We start from the raw sequence: 26,035 nt of genomic DNA, 5'->3' as shown, positions 1-26,035 counted from the left end.
TAGTAGGACAATTAAAAGAAGAATACAATTTTTACTTGGCTCCTGCGTGTCCTGCAATCAGTGCAGACATTTTTTATTTTGCATAAAGATCCGCGGTTTTATATAACACACAAACTGACTGATTGAAGATTTTATTAAAATATTATTGAATTAAAATAAAATCAATTTATTTTAAACACGTTATTCGTGCAAGAGCCGCAATTTGCCGACCACTGGTCTAGAGCAACTGTTTCCAACCAATTGAATAAGAAAACAATTTTCATACCACAATATTTATAAGCAAATAAAACTTAACAGTTTTTACAACGAGTCTATATTATTTAGCATAAAGTATAAAGGTTGGAAACCACTGGTCTAGAGTCTCTTCGGCCTGCAGAAATTCGGAAACACTTCTATTTTGAAACAAATAAATGCTCAATGTTGTCAAAATTGTCAATGTTGTCTTCATCTCGCTATAACTTTGTAAAAAACCAACATAGCAACAATTTGAAACAGAGCATCTGAAACTAGAGGTTTCAGGCTTTCAAACCATTGTTTAACGATACCGATACGGCAATTTTTTACGGAGTTATGATCACGTGAAGTGGGACCAATTTTTCGGGTTCGCACAAGTGATCTCTTAATTCTTTTGAGGAGTGTAGAATTTCCAATATAAATTCGATCACTCTAATTATAAGCAGCGAAAGGATTCGCAAGAAATTTGATGTCCCTATATTATTCAGTGGAGCATCCTCGGTGCTCATCTACGACTAGACTTTTGCAGGGCGACTTATTTTATTTCCAGCTCTGACGTAAAAATGATGAAAAGTTTCATAACGGAGTCCAGAAATTCTAGCCGTTGCCGCTCTTCGTATTCCCATTCACGAAGACGAAGCCCGAAAGAAACTTCGTCCAAATTGGATTCCGTTAATCTTCTATACGACGAAGGCGGCTACGATCGAGTAGATAACGTTAAAGGCACCAGCTCGCCGGAGAAACGGAGTAAGTTGAAATTCCTCGCGTTCCTGAATCACGGCGACGTCCCGATGAATTATCGTGATAATTTCGCTTCGTTTAGAGTGCAACATGGAGGAGCGTTGCTGCGGAGGAGCTAACTGCAGGTCGGATCACCGAAACTCCCGTTCGAAGTCGAATCTTTTTGGACCGTGCAATGATAACTCACACTCGAACATACATCGGGGTTGCAATCCTCATTGCACGAAACATTCTAACGTCGACTTGTCGCGGCCACGACGAGACTTTTGTCGGCCTCAGAGCCGCAGTCGATGTTGCTTCGGCCAGAACTGTTGTCGCCATTGCAGCGGGGAAGATTGCCGCAGGTTCGCGAAGATGTCCTTGTTGGAAGTGTTCTAGCTACAGTGACTCGCATTAACACTAAACCTACCGGTTAAATAACCGGTCTTAGATTTTTAATTTTATTATTATTGAAACGATGACGTTGCTTACATGGAAATTGATGCGATGAATTTATTTATCCAAGCACGTATTGCAATAAAAATTGCACAAAATCTAAATAAATAGAGCCTTGCCATTTTTATCAGATAAAACAATTTAATCGCTTTTAGTGCTCGGTAGGTTTAGTGTTAATATTCGGACGCTCTCTAAAAAGCTATAAATTTTTTTTAGAAGCTAGAGCAATTAGTTTACTACAGGATGTGAAAAGAAATTTTTTTTCAAAAATTGCAATTGGTCGAAATTGTAGAGAAACTACTAAAAGTTGCATTATACAACTTTTTTACCTATACTGAAAATTTAAAGAATACGTTTTTTATTTTTTGTTTGCAATCCTGGAAAGGAGAACACCCCACTGGCTCCAATTGCGGTCCACCTGCAATGAAAAATTTCTGTGTTTAGTTGTTCGGCGAGAGAGAAGCCTCGCCTCGCGTCAGATACCTGCCTCTGTTCGTCGAACACCATCAGCCAAGGAAAATGCTGCAGAAGTCACGTTGCATGCGAGTCGATCCGCCATCGCGACTTTCACTCGAAGGATCCAGAGAAGATATCCACCGTTCCGGAGCAGAACGACGAGGAATACGACGACTGCGTGGCCAAGATCGATCACAAGGATTCTTTGTGCATCCTGGTGGAAAAGTACAAGGCCAAGGCCAGCAAGAAGTGCAAACACAGGAAGTACGCCGGTGAAAACGATTTCTCGGACGATCGGATTAGGGACGACTGCAACAAATCGTTCACCTCCGACGCTAGCGGACAAATGGATGAGAACGTGAATCCGAGGAACAGGGAGAGATACTTGAACACCGATAGTCATCGATTTCAAGAGAATCGCGCGTCGACGGGGAAACCGTGCAGAGCCGGTTGCTTACCGATTTTCCGGGAGGGGGACTGCAACCAGCTGAAAAATCTCAAGTCTCGTTTAGTAAAAACAGGAACATGCTGCTCGGCGAAGGGCACACCGTGGCGTCACACGTTTTAGGTCTGACTAAATCTCAAGTCGTACTACTCGTTGTATTTCTAGGACAGTTTCTCATATACGTCGCATATTTCTACAAAAAAATGTCCTGTAATAGTTCATGCGAATTTGTTGCATGGAATGCTGTTTCCACGAGGAAAATACAAATTTTTCAGATGTCATGGAATACTATTATAAAGTTTTTTTTTAGATCGTAGTGTAATTTCAGGGTGACTTACTCGCGAGTATACACGTATTTTATAAGTCTGCTTTCGTTTTATATCATTATATAGTGGTTGTCGTTATTTAATAAAATTTCAACTTTTTCTACGACATATGCTTTCGAAAATGTTACAATTTTACGGTAGTTTGAACTTCTGTTTCGTTTTTCTTTGATGATTCAGCTGTAGACCATTTTAAAGATTTGTAAATCGAAATTTATTTTCGATATTAAGCCAGGTTTATGTTGAACATCATTTCATAAGAAAAATCATGATTGATTTTTACATCTATCAATTTTTCTAGTAATAAAACGAATGTATAATGAAACTATTGTACAGTTCTTAGTTGAACCAGTTTCCATTTTCAGTCTCCATATGTCTCGGAAACTGCGCAGAGATTCTCACCCCTGTCGCGAGGGGTGTCGCGAACTCGGTCGTTTCAGGAAGCCTATTTTTAAAAGTATATTACCCTAATAAAGTTAATCAAGCTATTTTGGAAGTATATTGCTTTAATAAAGTTAATAACCGAGGACATTTATATCATTCCGCCGCATCGTCCGCGGTACCGGTCTCTTGGGCAACATTTGGCTCCTCTTCTGCTTCCTCGTGCTCGTGCACTCCAGTTTCCTTGCTTTCCGTTACTTTTTCTTCTTCTTCTACCCCTGCAACAGGGTTCGTTATTAATTGATTTGCGCATTGCGCGTGAAATAAATTTCGTACCGCAGTCTCTGCACAGAGCAATTTCAGAAGAGAAATGTTCGCACATTTATTTGTAAACTTCAGAACGTTTCTGTGAAATTTCAAATTTTCTTTTCTCTTTAACTCCGCGCAACCCATTTCATTCTTCGATAATGTCGAAGTAATGAAGCGAAATCAAATATTATACGATAAAATTGTGAACTGAAGCGCTTCTTTGAAGTTTCATTTATCTCCAGAAATTGTCTTCGATCGTTTATTTGAAAATATTTTCAGGATGCAGATTTTAGATGCATGAAGCAGAACATGAAAACTTTTTCATAAATAATTGGTAAACATGTTCAAAATCGCTGGTAAAAAGTTCGGAATAAATGAATCATTTGTTGAATCCGTTGGAATATGAAGATTCCAAGATCATCTTCCGGTCTCTGTTTTACCTTCAACCTCTGCCACCGATTCTAATTCCGTCGGGTGCTCCGTTTCAGCCTCCGATTGTGGTTCAACGCTCGTAGGCAATTGGTCCGTCGTAATTTCGACTTCCGGCGCTTGCATCTCATTCATTTCCGCTTCCGTCAACTGTTCTTCCGTGTATTCTGCGTCGGTCTTCGCTTCCGATTCCACTGGACGGTATTCAGAAACAGAACTGGCTAGTGTGGTCGCCATTTCCTCTGTTTCTGCGAGGAAAATTCGTACACGATGTTTGATGACTTCACAATTAGAAATCAATTCAAAGGAAACCTTTTTACCATCATATTCTTCTCCGTGTTCAAACTCTGCTTCTTTTTCTTGTTCTCTGGCTTCGAATTCTTCTTCTTCTTCTTCCTCGTCAAAATCTCCTTCCGTTTCTTCCCCTTCTATTAACAATAAAAATTGCTTTGTTATTCTTGTGTAAAATAATATTTTAGTATGTTTATTTTTTCGACTTTGCAAAAAAATTGCAGACTGAAAATTTGCAAAAAAATGCTGGAATGTACAATTCGATAGAATTTGGTACGATTTTTAGTGATTCCAGATCTACAAAGGCTACTACCACTGAAAATAAGATGTTATCTAATTCTACTTTTTAAAAATTTGCCTACAAATATTGAAAATTGCATGTATATATATACAGGGTCTGTCCGGAATGTAATGCGACCACATTTTTTTTTTTAAATCTATTGAACATATAAGTACAAACCTTTAAAATTCTTCAAAGTAGGACCCTTGCGCGTCGACACATTTTTTCCAGCGCGATTTCCATGCTTCGTATGCTCCCTGGAAAAAATGTATCGACGCCCAAGGATCCTACTTTGAAGAAATTTAAAGGTTTGTACTCATATGTTTAATAGATTTTTTTTTTAATGTGGTTGCATTACTTTCCGGACAGACCCTGTATATACATGCGCAGTCTATTAGATACCGACGTATTCAATAATGTAAGCAATATTGTGAATAAAAGCAGTGTTTGAAGAGTCTACCAAGAATATGCCATTTTTACGAGAAATTAAAAGTAATTCGATGATCGAGTATTTCTAACGAAAAAATGAGAAATGTTCGGTTAAATAAACGAGTTTTCCGAGCCAGACGACGTCGAAGTACATCGTGCGATCATGCGCAGTTACGCATCGTAATTTGAACGATAATGTTTGAGTAGTGTTGAAGCATTCACCATCCATCGACACACGAGACATTTTGAAGCGTTCTTTGAAAGCCATCTCGACCTTCGTGCTGGTGATCGTTAACTCCTCTTGAGTACCATATTCCACAGGGATACCTTCACGAGACATCACTTTTTGGAACACTCTCTGGTGCAGAGAATCGAGAACAGCCTCAACGATCATCGACTTGGTCGACTCTAATCGTTGCACGTCGTAGCTGCCTTTTCTCTTGCGGTATTGCTGGTACGCTCTCTGAATTAACGCGAAATATATCGAAGCAGCTTGCAGACCGTAATTGGAAGTTATAATTTGATGCGATTAAAAATTCAGTACGCCGGCTCTACTTTGTCTAAAGCAAAAGAAATTACCCGATCGATGCGGAACAAGCAATTTCGGTAACAAAACATCAAATGTGATTAATGGTGAAGCTAAACGAACCGAGAGAAAATTGCCCATTATAATGATAATGAAATTTATGCACAAATACAGGCACAGACCCGTTCGATGTATGAAATTTGTCGCTTTAATTATTTATTAGACTGTAAATATTATGCGCAATTTATAAATTTTACAAATACATCACCCCGTTGGAAAGTCGCAATTGTTTCGGAGAAACTGACAGTTTCCATTAGCGTACATGCTTTTCAATCAAATTTGTAGACTTGTTACTATAGAAATATCGATAAAGAACGTTACTTGAATAACCCTGGCAGCTTCGTTCGCCTTCTCCATCGTCAAGCCAGAGTCATTGTACATCATTTCCATCCAAGCGACAGCTTGAATGGCTTCCACAGGCTCGAGTATACGCACATCCTTCTTGAGCTCTTCTTCCGTTTCCGCTGCGAATATTCACATTATTGAATCCCTTGATACGATTCGGATTCGCATAAAATTCTCTACGATGTCTCAGGAGATTAAGATCTTACGGGCGTCCATCCTCTGGTTTCTTCTAGTGTAATAGCCGCGGTAGGCGAACTACACAGGCGACAATATTCGTTTCAATTTTTCGTTCTCGGTGCTAACGATCAGTAAAGGATTTCCTACTTTTATGTGTTTCGCAGCTTTCGAAATCTCCGACTGCGTGGCGCCAGCTTTTCGTAGGATCTCCAATGTGTTCGCCACTGCTCTTTGCCATTGAACTTTGCCCTGCACCTCGCTCGTAATCATCCTTTCGTAATGGCCGCGGAATGCTGCCTGATACAGTGAAACGTATTACAGTAAATCCTCTATAAACGCAAAAAGGCTGTACACGATAAACGCAGAAAAATATCCCCTCCACTCAGAGTTGGGCAGGAATTAATTACACGAGTAATTAATTACATCTTCAACTACATGTGCAAAAGTGGACTATAATTACAATAAGAAAACGGTGAAATGGTCCAAAACATGAAAATTAGTGGTTTAAAAGAACAATTACACTGAAGTAATTGTTAGACTCGATTACAATTACTGTAATTGTGTTAAGTAATTGCAATTATTTCTTTCACAATTACTGATTGAGCGAAAGTAATAGCAATTCCAATTACAATTACATGTAATGTTAAAATGTTAAAATGTTTACTTGTATCACTTTAGCAGCGTGATCAGCATTCTCTCGCGTTGATCCAGTCGCTTCCAAAATGCTTCGTAAGGAAACCTTGGACCTCTCGTCGCAAGTCCTATCTGTGCAAATCAATTAAGACTAATTATGGAACAATCGCATTTGTCATATCTGAGGGCAGGCGCGAAGGAATCGAAAACATTTACAAACTTCGAAAAACAAGAGTTAGTTCTAAAAATTGCTGTACCAAGAAATGTTGGAAGACAAGTCGGAAGGAATGTTTAATTTTCAAGTTAAAATATCTCCGACTGCAAAAGGTTAACTTTGACAACATGTTTTATAGAACACACACGTATAACGTGGTTCACTATAACCTTCGTACAATTCGTGCCATAACTTTACCTTCGCATATCCGTTCCGGTTGCGTGTCAACCGCGTCCAAGTACTCCCGAAACGCTTTCTGGGAATCAAAAAATAAAAGAGGCATTTCGAAACGAAGTGCGCCATGTGAGAACCGATAATCATCGGACACGCTATAATAAAATGTACCTGCATCCGCGGTGCCGCGACGGCGATTTGTTCCAAACTAAAACCGGATCGGTATAGTATAGAAAGGATTGCTTGGCTTCCGAGCAGAATGTTGTTCACGACCTTCACCGCAACTGAAATGGCAGAAATGGTGATAAAGTCAATAGCAGTTGGATCTGCTGATAAATTTACCTTTCGTGTTCTCCCGCGTGATCAGAAGCGTGTCCACGTATTCAGCAATGAAACCGTACAAGCTCTCAGGTTGCGCTCTGAGTACCTGTTATTCCAAACAAACGATCATTAATTGGAAATTATTCATCTTTGATTAAGAATATTGTACTTGATTGATTTCATTCAAAGAATCACTTACGAGAATTCCCATTAATGTGTGAACACCAATGTTGTATAATACATTCATCAATGTGCATTCGTCAGTGTGCATTCGTCAACGTGCATTCATCAGTGTGCATTCATCAGTGTGCATTCGTCAATGTGCATTCGTCAATGTGCATTCATCAGTGTGCATTCGTCAATGTGCATTCGTCAATGTGCATTCGTCAATTTCCAACAATATATGTACGAAGAAAAATTCATTCAATGTACGAGGAAAAATTCATTCAATGTACGAGGAAAAATTCATTCAATGTACGAAGAAAAATTCAATCAATGTACAACCATGTACGAACAGAAATTCAATCAATGTACAACAATGTATGAATAAAAACTCAATCTCAATGTACAACAATGCACGAAAAAGGATTCAGTCAATGTACAACAACATTGTTGTACATTGTACAACGAACATACGTACATACGAACAAAAATTCAATCAATATATTATACAATAACATTATACGAAGAAAAATTCAATCAATGTACAACAATGTACGAACAAAAATATTTTTGCACAGTACTTGTACACAAATACTGGCTGTGTTGTAAGTATTTGTGCATAACAATTCTTCCAAAAGCAACGTGTACAATTTAGTCTTCTTTGTCCACTGATAATCGTGATTATTGATTATGGATCTTTACCGAACAATGTATTACGTATCAAACAAAATAAAGATGCTTTAGCACATCCCCTCATCTGGCGACACTGTAGAACTTTTTTCCGAGATTATTCTCTAATCGTAGAATTTACTATGACCTGAATGCTTTGCTGGCAGAATCGTGTAAACGAAGTACCCCATTTACGTTTGCTTGAAGAGCGATACAAATGTTTTTAAAACTTTTAATCCCATGTAGACAGGAAAAAAAGGTAACAAAGGTTACACGCTTCCGACGTCAAGATAGAACAGCGGGATAGGAGAGTCCTCGTTAGCCTTTGTTCGCTACCAACAAGAAAAATGTTAAGACCCGACTAAGAACGCCGGTTAATTTGCAACTTCTATCGCTTATCGGAAACACTTAAGTTAAACATCGAGCGATTTCATGTTACCAGCGAAACGTAGCGCGTGCTTACCTCGCGTGAAATGTCAGCGCACAGTTCTCGTAATCCTTCTGGCACCTTGTATATATGCTTGGCGCCGTGCTCCTGAAGCATTACATCCATTTTTCGAGTTTTCGCGAGAACGACAACAAGCAAAATCACACCGAAGTCTGCGTCGACGTGCGAAAATGTTCACGAGCCGAGACATCATCGCGCATTTTTTTTCCGCTGTCGAGCGACGCGAAATATATTTCTCTTTTGTTTCGCGAACCGCGTCGCGCCGGCCGACGCGGCGCATTCAACCCGCGTTTTAGAAATAATAGGTCGATGAAATCGCGATTCCAATAATACTACGACCAGTCACTGCGCGCTGAAATTGTTATTCCATTTTCCCCAACGAAAAGTAATGTTTAGTTGAAAAAATTACCGTCTATTTCAATGCAAAATAATTCGTGACCGATTTGGCCGTTATCGTTCATAACTTTTTCTCATCTTCTTGAAAACTTTTTTTATGAATGCTCAGAATGATCAACGAACGTGTGTGATCCGTCACGCTCCGATGTGAAACGCTATTCGGGTGAACTCGGGGAGCCGAGGTTAGCCGAGCAAGCGAGAAACAAACAAGTTTGCGTCGCTGAGTTTTTGCTGAACAGTGAATGAGTCTGATCCGTCACGCTCCGAGGTGAAACGCTAGTATTATGCGCACGGTATTGACAGATTTTTCAAAAATGATAAAAATGATGCGTTTCAATAGCGAATCATAAGTCGATCGTCGCAATTGTCGTTACTCGATCGAGCCACGAGCTCGGAATAATACAGCAAAAGAAGAATGGCCGACGCTATTATTCTCGATAAAATTGTGACAGCAAATTAATCGGACAGTGGAAGACTGACAATTTTTGTAACATTTTATAGCGGACACTTCGAAATGACAAATTGCTGGTGATTTGCGAGGGTGCCCTCCCACAGTAAAATCAAGTTACCCGGCACGCTCCCGAGCAGTCGTTGTGAATGATCGTCTCCATGATCGTAGTCATTAACGCAGACATTTCCATAATACACAGGCAATATGAATTCGCATAAACGATTGTGTGACCGCTCGTCGCGTGCCTGGCGCAGCTGGTTCTGCATCGTCTTCGTGCAATCTTAGTCTGGATCAATAACTTCTCTGGTAACAGAGTTAAAAATATTTTTAATTCTACGTAGAAGCTGCAAAACAATGACTATGACTAGACAGCGGATTTTATGCATTTATAACAAAGACGAGTAGGTGTAACTTAAAACAGTAAAATTATCGGAGGATTTGAAAATACTGTTATATTATTTTCAACCTATTAACCATATTAAGAGAGAAAATAAATTTCTATTTCACTCCAGCTTGTGGCAATTCAGGTAGAAAATTTTTATTTTGCATAAAGATCCGCTGTGTGAATTTTCTCGTATTAATTTCTCTGTTTTAATCCTTGCAGCGCCCGCTCTAGCGGTTACGTCGCCCCGGACAAAAAGACAAATTGCCGCTCCTTAAGAATATATATATATTTTTTAAATAAAGGTACATATTTTTTATCTTCAATACAAATCAAATCATTTTATTTAAATTTTAATAAAAGCATTTCTATTAATAAAAGCAAATTTTCTATTAATTGGGTATTTAATATTTTTCTCACAGTTACAGTCAAAATGGCGCCCCTAAATTTCGCGCCCCGGACAAATGTCCCCCCCTAGAGCGGGCCCTGACCCTTGGCACTCGAATAGTATAATACTATTGTATAATTTTTTCGTATTTCATAAATTACTAAAGAATTTAATACTGTAGGAATAAATTAAACAGGTAGGAAGAAATGTTAGGAGTTAAAATGGACTTCGAGTGCAAAGGATTAATAAATGTTAGCAAACACCTGCAACGATACCGCCTGCATGTATCGTCCAACAAGATGCAGGCGACTCACTGACTGAATAAAAATTTCCGAAAACAACGAATTCGCGTCGTAACAGTCTCGTTGGCGGTTTTAGCGGCGTCGCGTGAGTAGCCTTCATTATGCTCGATTTCCATGGTCCTTACGGGCTGGAGCGGAAAGGAAAAAAGGATCGCGTGTACAAGGAGTCACGTGCTCCGAGGATGCGACTTCCGAGTTCGCGACGTGTTCGGTGTTCGGGCGAAGTTTCGCTCGTTAGTGGGACTTAATGGAACTTTGAACGTTCCACAATTCGGAGTCAGTCGGTGAGACTTCTTTTTTCGAAATACAAGATTGACTACTTCACCACACGGCGACGACGGTGTTCCTCCTTCCCGGTAAAACTTGTGAATAATTTCGCGGGCCTGGCTTTTTTCGTAATGCAGCTATATTCATCTATGGTGAATTCGAAATTGTGAATTTCTGTGTGTTTCTTGAAGAGTAAATGTCAAGAAATAGGAAGAAATTTATAACCGAGGACATCGGTGATTTAAATTATCTAAACAAGTACTAAACAAGTAACAATTTTAAATATTAAATATAAAAAAGTTATTTTAAAAAATGTATATTTATTACGATAATTATCAGCGGACAGGCACAATTTTTTAATGAATTTTTGTGCAAATTTCATCCCGATATCCTTGCTTAGCGAAGTCACTTATATTCCTTGTCAACTGTATAAAAATGTTCATATTTTTCTATCCTGGATTGAACATTATATTTTTAATACATTGCACATATAATAAGTAAACTGCGGATCTTTACTTATTTATGCAAAATAAAAATTGTTTGCATCGATTCCAAGAAATAGAATCTACATTGAATTTTATTTCTTCCCTTCATGATTTTAATAGAGGAGAAATCATGTATATTAACATTTTCAATTTTAAAAAAATTTTTCAACAAATTTTGAACTTCATCTACTCAATTTTGCTATAAATGCAATTACAATTATAATTCAAAGGATTAAACAGTCAACATCAAAATATCGCGAAAAAGGAAGGACATTTTTCGGATGTCAAACGTAAATTCTAAAATGTTCAATCAATTATATTAATTCTTCCATTTTTGAGGTCAGTGGATATTCGAAAAACCCAGCCCACTGTGCGGCAGTATAAAGGTTAACACGTTTTAGATTCACACGTATGAAATATGTAAAATTTCAACAAGTAGGGTTTTGCTACAAAATGGATTTGCCGGTTCGAAGAGACTCATTTATGCAAAAAAAATTCCCTCTTTCGTAGCGCGTGTTTCCCACAGTTATCAACAAGTTAATTCGCGAACAGCAATTTTTCGCAGCTCGTTAGCGGCTGATTAGACCAGTGGTCGCAGGAAAAGATAAGAGGACCCGCCATAGACGTCGGACAACTGGTCTTCCGGCCTCGGCTATAATAAATTCAGTGGCAACAAGAAGGGTCCCTCCGGATGGCGTGCCCCCGGGATTATCTGACAACGGTCCTCCGGGATTAAATGCCACTGGTCCACCGGGGTTAAGCGGTTAAACCCAGAAAAGGCCAAGAAAAACCGAATTTCAAAGATGACGATGACAAGTCCGCGCCGAGTGACAGGCCCGATAATGGCGAAAGGAGCTTTCACAATGGAAGACGCGAATGCGATCCAAGGAAAAGGAGTTCATCTCCTCCGCTGAACAGACAGGAAACGAACTAGATGGAAGGTTTCCATATAGAGGAAAATCGAATTTTTCTGTGAAAAAATTATACGCATGTGGAGTAAGACTCAGTCAGTGTAGACGCTGGAGATGTTCACGCTACCATTGTCAAAGAGTGCTTCTTCAGAGAATCAAATCTGGGAGATTTTCTTCGCAATTCGAGGACTTGTTGAGGTCTAAGAATAAAAATAGTAAAAATTGGGAAACTGTTCTTTGGATGCAGACGACTTTTTGTTATTAAAGGACCTATATTGTGAGGTAAAAATGGTACTTATTAATTTTTTCGAATGTAGAGAACATGTAAATCGAATCTGACCAAAGTATCCTACATTATATATCTAAATTTCAATTAATATTCTTATATTTTTATCATTTAAGTGGGACAATCTCTCTCCAATTTGGCTTCTCTAATTAAATATATATTTAATTTTGAAATATTTTGCAAGTATTTAATGAATTTCTTTATCTGTAGGAAAACCGGATTTCGAAGAGAGCTGTCTCTGGTTGGTTTTTAATTACTGCAAACAAATATTAAATAATTTGAAAGCAGGACACTATTTAATTCTATAAATCCCAGTTCTTAACGGCGTCCGAAGTCATTTCTCCGGTAACTGTGAAATATTCTTCTCCGGATTTATTTGTGCAGCAGAGTTAATTCACGAAGCAGAAACAAGTCTCCCGAAAGCACGATAGAGAAACGGTTTCCAATAACATCAATATTGAACTTTTCCCGCGAGCGACGCAAAAAATAGATTTGAAAATCAAAGTCGTATTTAAAACGAATTCTCTTCCGGAACGATTTTACTTCCGCCTCGGCGGACTGATGCGGATGAAATGCGGCAATCAAGAAACATCCTGCATACACCGTCTCCAAACACGTAATCAACGTTTGTTGTCATTCGAAAAACAGGAAAAACGAATTCCGTTGCGGGAACAACGAATGTTTGCCTGGCTCTGTGAGGTGCGACAACAAATTCGATTGCTGTGATTTCCAGCGACGAGCCCAGTTACGTCGCGCAAGTTAATTCACCGTAAAGATGCGCTCAAGAAGAGCGACAAACAAGAATCGACGAAATTAGGTGATTGGTATTAGGCCGGTGCAAAATGATTGCGTTTCCTATGAAAGCGTTTTTATAATTTCGATAACTATGGCATAGAAAACCGGCCAAAATACTTTCTAGAAGAACCGTTCGTATTTAGTAAATACTATTTACACTTTATTGCCGACAAAAAACAAGTCCATTATTTCAAAATTTGGAAATATTCTCTTGAAAATATTCTCTTTTAAAACACTGTAAAAGCGCTTCGATTAATGTTGGAAGCAATTTTTGCGATTTCATAGTCCATTTGAAAAGCATTCGATGAAATCGCCAGTGCCAAATGGACATCACGAAAAATCAATGGTGTAAACTGCGTACTTTACGAAGAACAATTTCAATATAAGCGCGAGAAGTGAAAGCAATGCGTAATCTCTGAAAACATATGTCGATAATTTGTGATTTAATGATCGCTTTACACCGGCCGATTTACAATGCGATCTTGTTAATTATTCGCACAGAACATTGCAGAATTATTAAAGTTCTCAGGTCGGAAGTTCGGTAATTGCTTTTCTTGTTCGTGAAAAGGGTGGTTAACTACTTTCGGCAGGAATTTCAAATATTTAAATAAACGCGGCTGAACTTGAAAGTTTTCGATGCTCATTTTAATATTGATGCGCGTTTCGAAAAGTAATACCGACTTATAACTTTAGTTAACGTTGTTATTCCGTCAGGGACGTGTCCTGCGTTCTGCGGTATTACGGTGAATATTTTATGCACTTTACCAGGGGGCGAAGTGTCTTGCACGGGACGAATTAAGCTGGGGACGATGGTGACTTTCTCTTGTACAGCATCCTATAATTTTCTCATGACGAATGATCCGCCATATTCCGCCTCTTCCTTGCCTCGAAGGTGCGCCATAGGGTCGCCAGCTTTTCCGTTACCCTGCGGCTAATAAATAATAGGTTCTTTAAACTGTTCTATTTACATTCAATTAAAGTATTAATTTATTTTGAAAAATTAAATTTATGTTTCCCTCTCCGCGCGTATACATATAAATTAAAATTATTACAATAATATTTAAGATATAAAAAACGCATTAGTTAAAAACCTTATTCCCCAAGATAACGCAATTTTTCGTTTCCTTATAAAAAAAAATTAATTAATTTGTTACCACAAATTTCTTGTGTCCGGTAAATTGGACCAAAACTTCGTTAATATTTCACCTGCTTTTTAACAAAATCGTTCAGAAAAATTTGGCGATACAGCAAACAGGTTGATAATCAATCATTTATCACAAATAATGCAAAATAAATTACAGAATACCTTCAAATTAATAAAAAAAAACAACAATAGGTACTATAGTTACATTCTGATAAATTGAACAAAATTCATAGTTATATCGTTAGACTGCGGATTTTTATGCAAAATAATAATTGTCACTTACGTCGTTCCATAATGACTTTAATCGATTGAAAACGATACATACACATATGTTTCCTTTATTGATACGTTCGTAATTAGCGTTTGTCTTGTTTGTAAATTTGATGCAACGTACTCCTCTCGCAGAGTTCCTAATTTAATTCACTGTTCTGATTGGAAGCTGAACAAACCGTATTTCCGTAGCACGTCGAAATTTAATACGAGATAGCAGAAAACGGGCAAGAACAAATTTGCGGTAGCACTCTCGTTAGCAACAATTTCGTCGTATCAGGTAATTGCTTGTAAGAAAATCAATTTTTCTAACGGCGTCACGCAATGTTGTTTACGTCGCTCTATACCATAAAGCGTTTGCTACTTCGCCCTCGTTCTTTCATTTCGTTAATATGGCACCCGTTGCGAGAAAGCTAACGAGACTTCACGTAACTGCCGAAGTACTACTAAAAATAAATCTTCCAGCTTCGAAACCGATTCTTCTATTATCGATAAATCGCCTTTGAAAAAATAACGAAAGGATTTTGTGGAGAATACTTACACGATTTTGTAATAGTGTTGCAGCTTTGTTAAGCTTTGTTAAACAGCTTGCTTGCGTTAAAGATGAGCATTGAGACTCTTGAATATTTTCTAACACGCGAATAAACTTGAAAGAAGAAAATATTAAATACAAATCGTACGAAGATGAAAAACTACGAACCCTGTTTCACTCTCTTTGATAGCGATCCAGGAATAAAAATGCGAGTTAAAAATGAACATTGGGACTCTGGAATATCTTCTAACGTGAGTATAAATTTGAAAAGAACACGTACAAGTTATTAAGTGCTAAGAGAAGTCTAAGAAAGAAATAATAAATATAAATCGTACGTAGATGAAAAATTGCGAACCCTGTTTCAGTCTCTTTGATAGCGATCCAGGAATTGTTTCAGCAAGCGTTCGCAGTGTCTACGTTTAGGAGAGGCTCTTTAATAAAGCTCTCAGGAAATCGGAGTACGTGGTGGCAGGAGGCGAGCATTATCGTGATTGGAACGCCGATGAGAATTACGTGCGGAAGTCGAATGTGGCCGAGATATCGTAGCCGGGGAAGTAAGTGCACAGGGTGCGAGAGGTCGAATTTCGCCAAAGACATAGCGCTGATCAAATTGGCCAGTCGTCTCGAGTTAAGATCGTCGCTTCGAGTCAGCGCGACCGATTTGCGTGGTTCTCGGACACCGTCTACGACAACTGGGTCAAAGTGGAAAGGTGAGGTCTACAACGCTACGTATATTAATTAAACCGGCCAACCCGGTTATACATGCTGATGTACTTTGATTAATTTCACCTGTACACCCGCGCGTTCGTAACGATCTTCTTTCCTGGCGGACTTCCGGACTTTTTAGCTCTCTTTACCCCGCTGCCGGTTCCACCGGGCTAATTAAGTCATGCCGCATTATATTTCCGTAATTAATTCGTGCTCGTTCCGGCCGCGATGTTGTTCTATTTCTGCAATTAATTTCTTTTCGCAACGGTTCACTTTTACCATCATGGCGTCACGTTCGTTCTAATACAATATTTCGACTTTTTCCTTCGGGAAAGACGCAAGCGCGCTGCTATTTCGGAATTCAGAGGATACAGTATTTGCACGGAATTGTCAGTATTAGTTCAGTCAAGGGCGATAAACGTGATTACCACTTGTACACCGAGTGCACCGTTATTGGTTACTTCCGAGATTGGATTCGTGTAACCTGCGTCAGCACATAAATAGCTTGGGAGTTCGGTTCTCTTTACAAATTCACGACGCGTCGATAAGCGAACAAGAATAGCAGCCGGTTTTCAATGAAACTGGACAGAGAAGAACGGTAATTATTGTCCGTAATTGTGATCGTGGGACGTGTTCCCGTTTCCAGTCGATTCACCGTATCAATTTTTACGTTTCAAGATTCTGATATTAAATTATTCTTTTAAAACCACACACTGCATAAATGCTATTTAAATACTGAAACAAAATGTAAATGTTTTATCAACGACGACCGCAACTGCGAGAAAGATCTGAAATTATTCTAACGGTTTAATAACGAACTGGCTTGACGAAGCTGTGTTATACGTAACGAGTCGTTGTTAATTTAGACTCGCTGGATAAAGCCGCTATCAAAAGTATTCGTTATTTACGGGACCGCTGGAACGAGAACTTTTTTCTATAGCTTTCGAACTGCCGGCAGTTCCCACAGGAATTTTCTGTATACGACTTCGTCGGGTTCCAGATAACTTGTTATGTATTGCGAAATATGTTCGCCGTTGTCTCGTTTTTTAAACAGTCCACCTTGGAGAGCCATTTTGACGCATTTCTCGCAGTTAGATACAATATGGTTTTCCGATAGACAAAGAAATGCTTTCAATTATTCGAAAGGACATTTCATTTTCATCTCTACAATTCCCGGGTCTCGATGATCCACTTTTCAAGCGACAAATAAATTTAAGACATGAACATTACTTTGCGAAAACATCAATCAGTCATTCTCTCAATCAAGTTCTTCTTAGTAGCTGTGGATTAATTAAATAATGTTTGTAGCATCAATGAAAGTATTTCAACGTTGGCAAGTTATAAGAATAGAGGACCAATGAGATAATTATACCGGCAGGAGTAAAACGGTGATCATTAATTATCTCGTTAGCGTAATCGCGTGTGTTGAACGTCGACGAAATGTTCACAGAGAAGCGCACACATATCGAGAAACATGTTAGCGGAAATCTAGGTTTGGTTTCAGCGCTATTCATGCTATTATGGTTGACGCTTGTTTGTCGAATCGTCAACGAACCTGCGATATCGAGTCCAAATTGTTCAACAAGACCAGTATTTGTCAAACAAGTTTTGTGCCTACTATTGTCGAGCAAGATTAGTATTTGACGTTTGCTATTGCTATTTAAAATCTATAGAAATGTTCCCAGATAATTTCAGTTGTAATTTCTGCATCTTTATGCAAAATAAAAATGTTCCACCCGGATTGCAACAAACCGGAATGACAAAAATTTATTTTCTCTCTTAATATGTTCAATAGGTTGAATATAGTACAAAAGTATTTTAGAATTCGTCTAATGTTTTCAATGTTTTAAACCACACTTATTCGATCATGTCATAAATCATCATGTACTCCAGTGTATGTCTTACAACTTCCGTTGGAAACGTTTGTTCGTAGCACCGGTAATTTTCGGGTGATGGAATTTTGTTCGGAGAACGCTTTTCAACGCAGTATGCGGCGCGGCGTGCACCTTTTTTCCGGGTCCGCTGCGCTCAAAGAATTTCAGCTACGCCCCGTACGTGTAAACACGCCGGCGCCAATTTGTTTCACCGTGGGGCGCGTTTAAAAAGCGGGTTCCTGCGCGTTCTTCTTCCTTGCGCGACGCGTTCCAGTTTTCCACCGGGATCGCCTCACCCTTCTCACCTTTTCGTTCCTTCCGTTCTCTCTTCGGTCTGCTCCGGTTCTCCTCCGGTGGCCTCCGCGATGTCTTTCCCCGTTAACTTACTTCCGGTCCCCTCCCCTCGTCTGTTTTTGAAGAAGCTCCAGGTACTTACACCCCTCCGAGCGTCCTCTCCTTTATCTCCCGCCGCTTCGAACCAACCCGTTTCCCACCCACTCTTTCTCTCTCCCCACCAACAATTCTCTTTCTCTCGGCATCCCGTTTGCTTGTTCCTCTCCTCGTTGTCTATCTTTTGCCGGGCGTCCAGCTTTTTATCCCCCCGCTCCTCGTTCGGCTTCCGTCTTGCGATTTACGAGGTTGCGGAACAGCCGCAGGCTTCGAAACGGAGAAAGCCTGGGCACGGATAAGTGGTCGTTTTGTGTCTACACCGGCCGGAGGGTGGTATTTCTTGTCCGGTGATTAATGCTGAGTTTTATAGCGCGCACACGGTATTATCGGGGAATATAATATTTATGTAGGTGGCCGAGCGAACGGATGCCCACCGAGCCTTCGGATCCTATAAATTGACCCCCGTTGCGGCGAACGCCGCGCGCAGGAATTTTCCTGCACCGATTTCTTGCCAGACGGAACTTCACGTTTAATTTTGCCCGAATACACTTGCCGCGGTTATCCAGGAAATGTGAGTGCAGCAGCAGCACGGCTGACGCTCGATAACCGCTCTAGTCCGGGGATGCGTTGTCATCGAGTATCGGGAATTCAATCGCACGTGTGTTTCTCTCTCTCTTTCTCAATTTAGAGACTTTTTCAGTGTTTTTATAGAAGTTTGAATTTGTAACATTTCTAAAAAGAAAGACAATGAAGTGAAATTTTGATTAAAAGACAATGAACGATGAATTTTGATTAAAAGACAATGAACGATGAACTTTGAAAGTAGAGACTGTAAAGAAATGTGACAAGGAGGCCGCAGAGATTTATACAAAATCGAAATTGCCTGCTTCAATTGTAAGCCACAGTAGTGAAATATAAGAAATGAAAATTTATTGATTTATTTAGTGAATTAAGAAATGAAAATATTTGAAATATGTCACAGATAGAGAAACTGCAGAAGTCACAGATAGAAACATTAAAAGAATTTAAGTGTATGTAATTTTGAATTTGAAATTTTATTAATTTTAAAAAGATAAGTATGCAACACTTAAAAAATTTGAAATATACCACAGATGGGGAAACCCTAAAAGAATTTAAGTAATATGTAATATTTTTAAGTATTGCATATGTATCTTTTTAAAATCAATAAAATTTCCGAAATGCTTATTCAGATAATTTTTTTCTTCACATCATGTTGCAAAAATGTATAGGGTCCAATGACACCCCTGTACAAGGTTAACATTAGAATAGCAGCCGACAGAGAGAAGGTTAAACGTGTCTTGCTAATTTTAGTCGCGAGTAGGAGCAGAAGTCGAGGTCCCACTGAATAAAACCTTGTTTAAAATTGTTCATACTGAAGCAACTCCTGAAATTGCACTGTTTTTGTCCTCTTTTCGTGATCAGTCTGTGAAAAGTCATTTAAAGCGCTGTCCGTCGAGCTTTCACAACTGTCTGGTGACTGTTCCGTCGAGCATTGACAATCGATAACGTCGAAACGGATCAAAAGAGGCGGAGAACTCGTCGTGTCGCTTTCTGTTATAATTTAACCAGCCCGTTCCAACGGCTTCGAGAGGAGCAGCTTTTATGTTCTTATCCTTTGAAATCTTTTAATGAGAATTCTCGGCGCGGATTGAAAGGTGACTTAACTCATTGATAATATTATTGTACCTCGTGAAACTACAGGAACTTTTGATACGCGGTCCGAACAGAATCGAGCTATTCGAAGGTACCGGGCACGACCGAAATCATCCCCCGGGAAAGTTAATTGCTTGTAAATTCATTCGTCGCCAATGATTCCGACGTTATTTTCGAATCTCAAGCAAACTTACCCGAAGCACAGCTTCGTGCTCTATCAAAATCGGATTCCTTCGGATGGAATTCGAGGTGCGCGAATTCGAGGAGACGCCTCGGTAAGTTTCGGCTCTAATCGAATTAAAATTGCAGTAGAGGATGCGTTCAATCGAAGGGGAAATGTGTGTTTCTAGCGCGCAGCGGACGAGTATACTTGAGAAATGTTGAGTTGCGATATAATCTTACCGATTACGAAAATCAAGCTGCTCATAAAAGTAGCTCCAAGTTTCGACGAGACATGAAAATTTAGTTGAGCGTTATACATTCCTCTGTCTGCAATTATAAACAAAATACAAATCATTTATCTAAACTGTGAAGCAATAACAGACTACAAGCGTTGACAAAGTCCCGTGCTTGTCACGAAAATCGTCTGCATCGAAGCGAAAGTTCCGGAAAGCGGATGGTTGATGGTTCGACTGGTTCTAGTAGCAGCTCGATTAAAACAATCAATCAACAAATGAACGGGGGACGTTCGTGTCCCGTTTAACGCGGCTTCGCACTGCGACAAGAATGCGCCGGCAGCAACAGTGGATCGAAGCGGCATAAAACTAAATTAAACTTTCTGGAGGCCGCGCGATACCGGAGCCATCGAAGAAATACCATCTGTCTTTCCCGCCGTGATTCCGTCTCGGATTCAGTCACCGATGCAGCAATTTCTCGGGCTAGAAAAAAAGAGGGGGAAGTAAGAAAAAAAAAGGGAACGCAGCAGATGGAGAATGATCGTTACCTGGTGCTCGTCGGCTCGCGCTGTAAACCGAATTCCCTTTCGCCCCGATAAGACAGCAAAACAAAGTGGCGTCTATCGACGCGCCCTCCACCCTCAACCCCCTACCACCCTGAGACTCGTCGTCGAAAGAATCGCGTTAGTTTTGTCAGCCTTATTGCGATTTTCGATTCCGTGCGCGATTTGTCGTCTCGCCCGATTCCATTCAGTCGCTGAACTTGCAAATGCAGCCAGGTGCATCGATCGCGGACGCTCGGATGGAGCGACACCGCGGCGCGCGGAGGGCGGGGACACCTGTGCGCGAGGATGCGATCGAGCAGAGAGAGGATGAGCGAGATAGAAAAAGAGAGAGAGAGAGAGCGAGAGCGGCGGAGCCGGAACCAGAAACAAAAGGGGAGCCCCGACGAACGAAAGAGGAACGGATAAAAGAGGAAGAACTGCTGGAGAAGGGACAGGAAATTGGGCAAAGAGGAAGGGAATGGAAAACAAATGACAGAGCGGGAAATATACGCGTAAAATCTACGAGAGCGAAGGGGAGGGGGCGGGGAGAGGGGCAGATAACAAAACGCGGACCAGGGACCGTTTAAAGGGAAGATTGTGTTCGCGTGAACATCGTGGTACTATTTTTTTTTTTTTACTGCACATTGCCTTTTTTTATGGTCGCAGCAGTTTCCCCCGTATAGTCGCTCGGGACCGGCAACGCGACTGTAGAGAACAGTGGATAGAATCTCGCGATTGTTTCACTTGATTCTCTGACTTGTTCTCCGTTCTTTCGCGTGCCAGTCGGATTCGAACGGATTATTTACGATTACAAAGGATTGATTGTGGTAGGATCGTTTGGAGGGACAGTTACGCAATTGTTTAGGTTTTTAATCCGTACAGAGAGAAAGAGGAAGACGAATTCGTTTAGGATTTGATAGAGTACTCTTTGAAGCTTCTTGAAAAATTCGAGTTCGGTCGAATGTTAAGAAAGTTCTCCTTCAACGAATACAGATGATCGAAGTCGATTTCTTAAGGATGCAACAGCAGTCAGATCGCGATGGTGTGCTCAAGGTGAGCGTTCGACGCGGGGGCGAAAGGTAAGATAATGGAAAATCGGAAAGAACGGCGTCGGATGGTGGTCGGGCCGGAGACAGGTGGAAATGTAAAATGGCAATACTTCAAATTCATTTGCGTAACAATCTCCGGTTCCTTCCAGCCGATGGAGCATCTCCGACGCGATAAAATCAGAAGTTCGTCTCGTTCGAAACGGAGGGAGTGAAACTAATACGAAGAGTCGGATCGAGAGAAGGAAAGGGAGGCAAGACGGAGGGGTTGCGAGGTACAAAATGATCGGACGAAGGGGGAAAAGGGGAGTACGAAGAAAGGATAGCTGTGAGGGAGACGAGAGAGAGAAAATGAGAGAGATCTCGCTCGGTCGTTCCGCGGTTCGTTCGTTCCGACGATTTGCCCGCGAAATTCATTGGGCGCGGCGAAAGGGAAATGAGCCTCGGCTCTCTTTCGTTTACCTCGAATCGTTCGTCTTTTTGCTTCCCCTCGTAACAGCTATCTTTTGGGACATCCCTGTTAACCCGAGAGGGGCGTGTAACCTTCGCCCGATAAGTTATCGCGTAATTATGAAGGTTGCCGGCCCGTGGAACCGTACGTTCCTCCGCCGACTGCAAAATGCTCATTAAGCCGGTCTCTCATTCGTAAAGAATCTGCGCGAACTCTCGCGTTTCGAGAACTTCTCCCCGATACGCTGATTCCGCTCTTCCCTTTCCGGCCCAGGAAACAATCGTTGATTTGCGGCGCACGGTAGACGAACATTTTTTTTCTAACGAAATTGGCTAAACGTAAAAATTGCACGTCTAGTCGCTGGATTGCGGATAAGAAAATTGTATAATGCACAAGCAAATAAAAATCTTAGAACTTAATAATGAACTTAATAAAGTAAAATCAAAGCTATTTCCCAGCCACAGAAAAAGGTATTAAAATTTTGGTGTAGTCTTCTTCAAATTCTTCCGAATTTTGACCGACTTCTCTAGACTCCCCTTTCTTAGGGCAGTTGGTAATAATTTATTGCGCGTTAATTGCGTGTGCCGCGCACGCGAAAATCTTGATCTGAGATACGATTTGCGATGGCGCCAAAGAGGAAACAATTAACGGTGTAGCCTTTCAGACAGATTGCACGGAAGAGAAGGGTTTTATGGACTAAAAGTGTCGGGATTCATTCTGGCTTCATTTCTTCGCAATGCTGACATCTCCAATTTCGCTTTATTCCGCGAGTCATAGTATCCATCAAATTTCCCAGCGAATTCGAAGCTGCCGGTCGAGGAAGAAAGGGAAGCGGATTGAATCAAATTACACAGACACGCGGCCGGCTTAAAATGTTAAAGAGGAAAGAATTTCCATTGCTGGGAAAAATGACATTACCGAAATCCCAGTCGGTCCTTTCCGTTTTCCCCCGTAATGTTCCTTCTCTCCTCGCGATTCTTCCCTTTCGTTTTCTTCTTTTCTCTTAATCCGCTCACTTCCCCCATTCTCTCTCTATCTATTTCAGCCTGTCTCTCACCCTTTCTCTGTTCCATTCTCTTCCCTTTCGTTCGTCCTCCGGTCATGTTCGTTTTATTTCATCCGCCTCTCGTTCAATGATCCTCCAGCTCCCTTCCGACCTTTTCGAATTAACGTTTCACCACGAACCCGCAAATAAATTTCGCGAGCCACTATTACCGGACCGGCTGGGAAGGAAGTAAATCTTCGGATAAGAGGAAACGGCCGCGACGGTTATCATTGAAGAATTTATTATCGAACATCCGTTAACTACTTCAGAGGCCCTTTTCTCCTCCAGAACATCTTAACCGGAGGAGCAATTTCTCCTGGCTATTGATACAACGTTCTATAAAAGAAAGAGGATTAACCTCGGCTTGACAGAGCCGCGAAATTAATCAGCTATTTGTGTGGGCAACCATTTATTTTCCGACACCTCGTCCCGAGGCGTAATACTTTTATCGAACAAAGTAATCTCCTGTAGTCCTCTAAGACGTAAAATTATGCTCTTTAACACTAACCGTACCTGGTACAAAATGTGTCGGATATATATTGTTTTATAAATATTACAAGATTGAATTTATTTCGATTTTTCACAATTTTTATAATAATACGTGCTCGACGAAAGAAATTTATTGATTTCATTTGACCGGTCGCGGTACGGTTAGTGTTAAATATTTTGTAAATCGAGGCTTGAGAAATCACACCTTTGTCTTTCACAATATTAGAAATTAAGTATTCAAAATATCGCCTAAAAATAAATGATATTTATATGTACAAACATTTTTGCAAAAGCTACATCAATTTTAGACGTCCACTTCCGGTTTGAATATTATGTTGTTTCATAAATAAAACTCAGTATTTGTATTTTTAATATTATCTCTACATATAGCGCGACGTGCAATTCCTATGCATACATAGGATCTAGTATAAAAAGATTCAGAAGAATGAATGTATTATATTTTCTCGTACGAATCGTAACTCTAATTTTTATGATCGCGCTATCACAATGGCGCCATCCGAATAGTCAACGTAATCTTGCTACGGATCTCGGTCAAAAGGGGATAAATTTTTCACATTTATTTCTGGATCTCTGTATCACTCTTATTCATAATACTTTAAATTTTGCTGAAAGCATATCTAATTTGTATTCATGCACTGTCGGATTTTGTATTTTATGCACAAATATATTTAATGAGGTTTTCCTCTGCAACATGAATCTGTTCGATGCTGGCGTGCTATGAATCAGAACGTAACCGAGTTTGGTTTGCGAAGATAAATTTTGCACACAGGCTGATCTTTCGTTAATTAATTAGTTCGCGTTCACCATCGCTTAATAATTAATTCTATTATACGTTGTTTCGATATGCAAATACTTATATCTTCCCGATGAAAAAATTGAAATTATTGCGTATTAACTAACCCGCAATTTTTAGAATGTCTTCCGAAGTTAATTCTAATTCTTGTTTTCATTACGATGTGCAGTTATTTTGCAATAAAGATCAACCCAACATATGTGATCGTCTTTTTTCAAATATTTGAGATCCTAGAAAACCGTCGACTCTCGACAAAAATTGAAAACTGCGAACTCAATATGAGAAAGCAACGAACGTGATTTTACGATTGCTCGCGACACGTTCTCTCAAAATTGTGCGCACTGTTTACATCGATAACTATAACAAACAGGTTGGTTCCGGCACGAAGCAAAGATAAGACGACGAGGGAAGACAAACAGGGAGGCGTCGTGGGGAGGGAGAGTAGCAGAATTTCGAATAAGGGCCACAGTTCAGTCTGGTGTTCGGGCGACATACGCAAATAGAATGCGAAACGTCAATTACGACGTTTGCACTGTGCTTTATTAAATTCCGTTTCAGTTATTAGAGTTTCGAGAAAGTTCTGGAAATGCCTCGGCTACGATACTGCCTCATTAATGTGGCGTTGGAATGCGGCGGGACGATCAACGAGCGCACTTTAAAACCATTCCCGTTCTATCTTGATCAAACTTTGGATATTATATTACTCGGTATCCCGATGAAATACGCATTTAAACTGCGGGTGCTGGGAGAATCGAGTTCCAAATCCCCCGGTGTTTGGTTTACCTTGCTAATTTTACCGATTTGAGCTCAAGAAATATTACTTTGGTACACTATTTTTGAGAATGTGCGATATCTTTTTAGAGCCTTTAGCTGGATTCACCGAGTCTGTGCTAATCGCGACTAATTCAATGCAGAATATTGATTTTTTCTTGCGGAGTCATTAACAGGATGACTATTTTTACAAACAAAATTGTACAAACATGTAAGGCAAATAAAATGTATGTGACGATTTCTACCAAAATGAATATTATGATAAAATACAGTGAAAGATTTAAGAAGAATGACAAAAACAAAAATGAAAAAATACTGTTATATTATTTTCAATCTATTGAACATATTAAAAAAGAAAATAAATCAAAAGACTTTCTTAGTTATTGATAAAAATTGCACAAAACTTTGTTAATTGCACAAAATTGCACAAAACACCACAGTTCTACACTATCACAGAATACTACACAACACACTTTCCGAAATCGCGGCAGCGAACGAGAAGAAGTTACTCCGACCACGATCAAAATAGTACTGCGATTGTCACCTTGGTTTTTCGTGAATGGTTAAGGGTGGGGAAATGTAGCTTTCGTTAATTGGACGCCGCGCCGGAAGGACTTTAGGTTGAGGAGTGGGGACCTCTCAAGGAAATTTCGTTTGTTATTGTCTCCGATCGTCAATGGCGTGATTTATGAGGGTATGTCGCACGTGTTGTCCATCTGTGAGGGTTGAAGTTGTCGGAGCG

General features: G+C 40.0%; 2 protein-coding genes across 2 annotated transcripts in view; one reads left to right on the top strand and one right to left on the bottom strand.

Moving 5' to 3' along the window:
- Positions 1–2,733, top strand: part of LOC143213063 (uncharacterized) — a 5,833-nt gene extending 3,100 nt beyond the window's left edge. The window contains exons 3-5 of the mRNA XM_076432558.1: positions 785–981; positions 1,058–1,319; positions 1,855–2,733. Coding sequence (XP_076288673.1) covers positions 785–981; positions 1,058–1,319; positions 1,855–2,434 — 1,039 coding nt within the window. The 3' untranslated portion in view covers positions 2,435–2,733. The remainder of the gene's footprint in view (positions 1–784; positions 982–1,057; positions 1,320–1,854) is intronic.
- LOC143213064 (uncharacterized) lies at positions 356–26,035 on the bottom strand. The gene is made up of 13 exons (XM_076432559.1): positions 15,101–26,035; positions 8,498–14,076; positions 7,225–7,309; positions 7,054–7,166; positions 6,907–6,964; positions 6,526–6,626; positions 6,009–6,158; positions 5,891–5,939; positions 5,661–5,803; positions 4,976–5,216; positions 4,074–4,181; positions 3,765–4,001; positions 356–3,293 (listed from the first exon to the last, which is right to left on the bottom strand). The coding sequence occupies exons 2-13, from the start codon at positions 8,585–8,587 to the stop codon at positions 3,172–3,174; spliced, it is 1,497 nt and encodes a 498-aa protein (XP_076288674.1). The 5' UTR covers positions 8,588–14,076; positions 15,101–26,035; the 3' UTR covers positions 356–3,171.

The sequence above is a fragment of the Lasioglossum baleicum genome, chromosome 10, assembly GCF_051020765.1.
Source record: "Lasioglossum baleicum chromosome 10, iyLasBale1, whole genome shotgun sequence".
NCBI lineage: Eukaryota > Metazoa > Arthropoda > Insecta > Hymenoptera > Halictidae > Lasioglossum > Lasioglossum baleicum.
Note: the sequence above shows the minus strand (reverse complement) of the source record. Positions and strands in the feature narration are given on the sequence as shown.

Coding starts and splice junctions, on each gene's coding strand:
- LOC143213064 (XM_076432559.1), bottom strand. CDS start 8,587: ATGGATGTAATGCTTCAGGAGCACGGCGCCAAGCATATATACAAGGTG. Junction 5,217..5,660: donor AAGCTGCCAGGGTTATTCAA/GTAACGTTCTTT, acceptor GCGTTAATTCAG/AGAGCGTACCAGCAATACCG. Junction 4,002..4,073: donor ACACGGAGAAGAATATGATG/GTAAAAAGGTTT, acceptor TTTTCCTCGCAG/AAACAGAGGAAATGGCGACC.